The sequence below is a fragment of the Trichinella spiralis genome, assembly GCF_000181795.1.
Source record: "Trichinella spiralis strain ISS 195 chromosome Unknown Scfld4343, whole genome shotgun sequence".
NCBI classification, from domain to species: domain Eukaryota; kingdom Metazoa; phylum Nematoda; class Enoplea; order Trichinellida; family Trichinellidae; genus Trichinella; species Trichinella spiralis.
The window spans coordinates 1-822 of NW_003531282.1; the positions used below are offsets into that span (position 1 = coordinate 1).

The 822-nt window shown below is 39.8% G+C and overlaps 1 protein-coding gene across 1 annotated transcript; it reads left to right on the forward strand.

Moving 5' to 3' along the window:
- The first annotated feature begins 228 nt into the window (after window positions 1–228).
- Tsp_15909 (conserved hypothetical protein) lies at window positions 229–528 on the forward strand. The gene has a single exon (XM_003367406.1). The coding sequence runs from the start codon at window positions 229–231 to the stop codon at window positions 526–528; it is 300 nt and encodes a 99-aa protein (XP_003367454.1).
- The last annotated feature ends 294 nt before the right edge of the window (window positions 529–822 follow it).

Genomic DNA, 822 nt, shown 5'->3' on the forward strand with positions numbered 1-822 from the left:
CAATATGCAAATTTTTATTTGCCCTCAGGTTACGGCGCAGGCTTTGCCTCAGGCAAAATTCCAAAAATTTGGAAATTTTTAAAAAATAGCCCCAGGCTTTTGCCCCAGGATATGCCCCAGGGCAAATAAAAATTTGCATATGCCCTCAAGCTATGCCCAGGGCACTTTATTGCGCAATATTTGCCCTCAGGGAAATTTTATGCAAATTTTTAATCGCTTGGAGGTAATATGCAAATATTTATTTTCCCTCAAGCAACGCCTCAAGCAAAATCCACAGCTATTACGCTATACTTGCCTTCACTCTCCTTACTTCTGCATTTTGCACTCTACTTACCTGCACTCTACTTACCTCTGTACCTTATACTTACCTGCACTCTACTTACCTCTGGCCTATACTTACCTGTAACTTTAACCTACCCTGCCCCTAACTTACCTCTGGACCTAAACTTACCTGACCCTAATACTTACCTGCACTCTACTTACCTCTGCACTATACTAACTGGACCTTTATACTTACCTGCACTCTAACTACCTCTGCACTATACTACCCTGCACTCTACTTAACTCCTGCACTATACTTACTTGTACCCTATACCTACCTGTAACCTATACTTAACTGCACTATACCTACCTGTTACCTTAAACTTACTGCACTTCTACTTTACTCTACACCTGGCTATACTCTACTTTACTGTTGCACTATACTTACTCACACTGCGTATCTCTAGATGTTTCGGGATAACTTTTACTCTAAGTGTATAATGGAATTTATTAAACTTTTATACCGAATGGGATGGGAAATATAGGTTTTTATAATGGTAC

Bases quoted from the DNA above. Each gene is read 5' to 3' on its own strand.
- Tsp_15909 (XM_003367406.1), top strand. From the start codon at position 229: ATGCAAATATTTATTTTCCCTCAAGCAACGCCTCAAGCAAAATCCACA.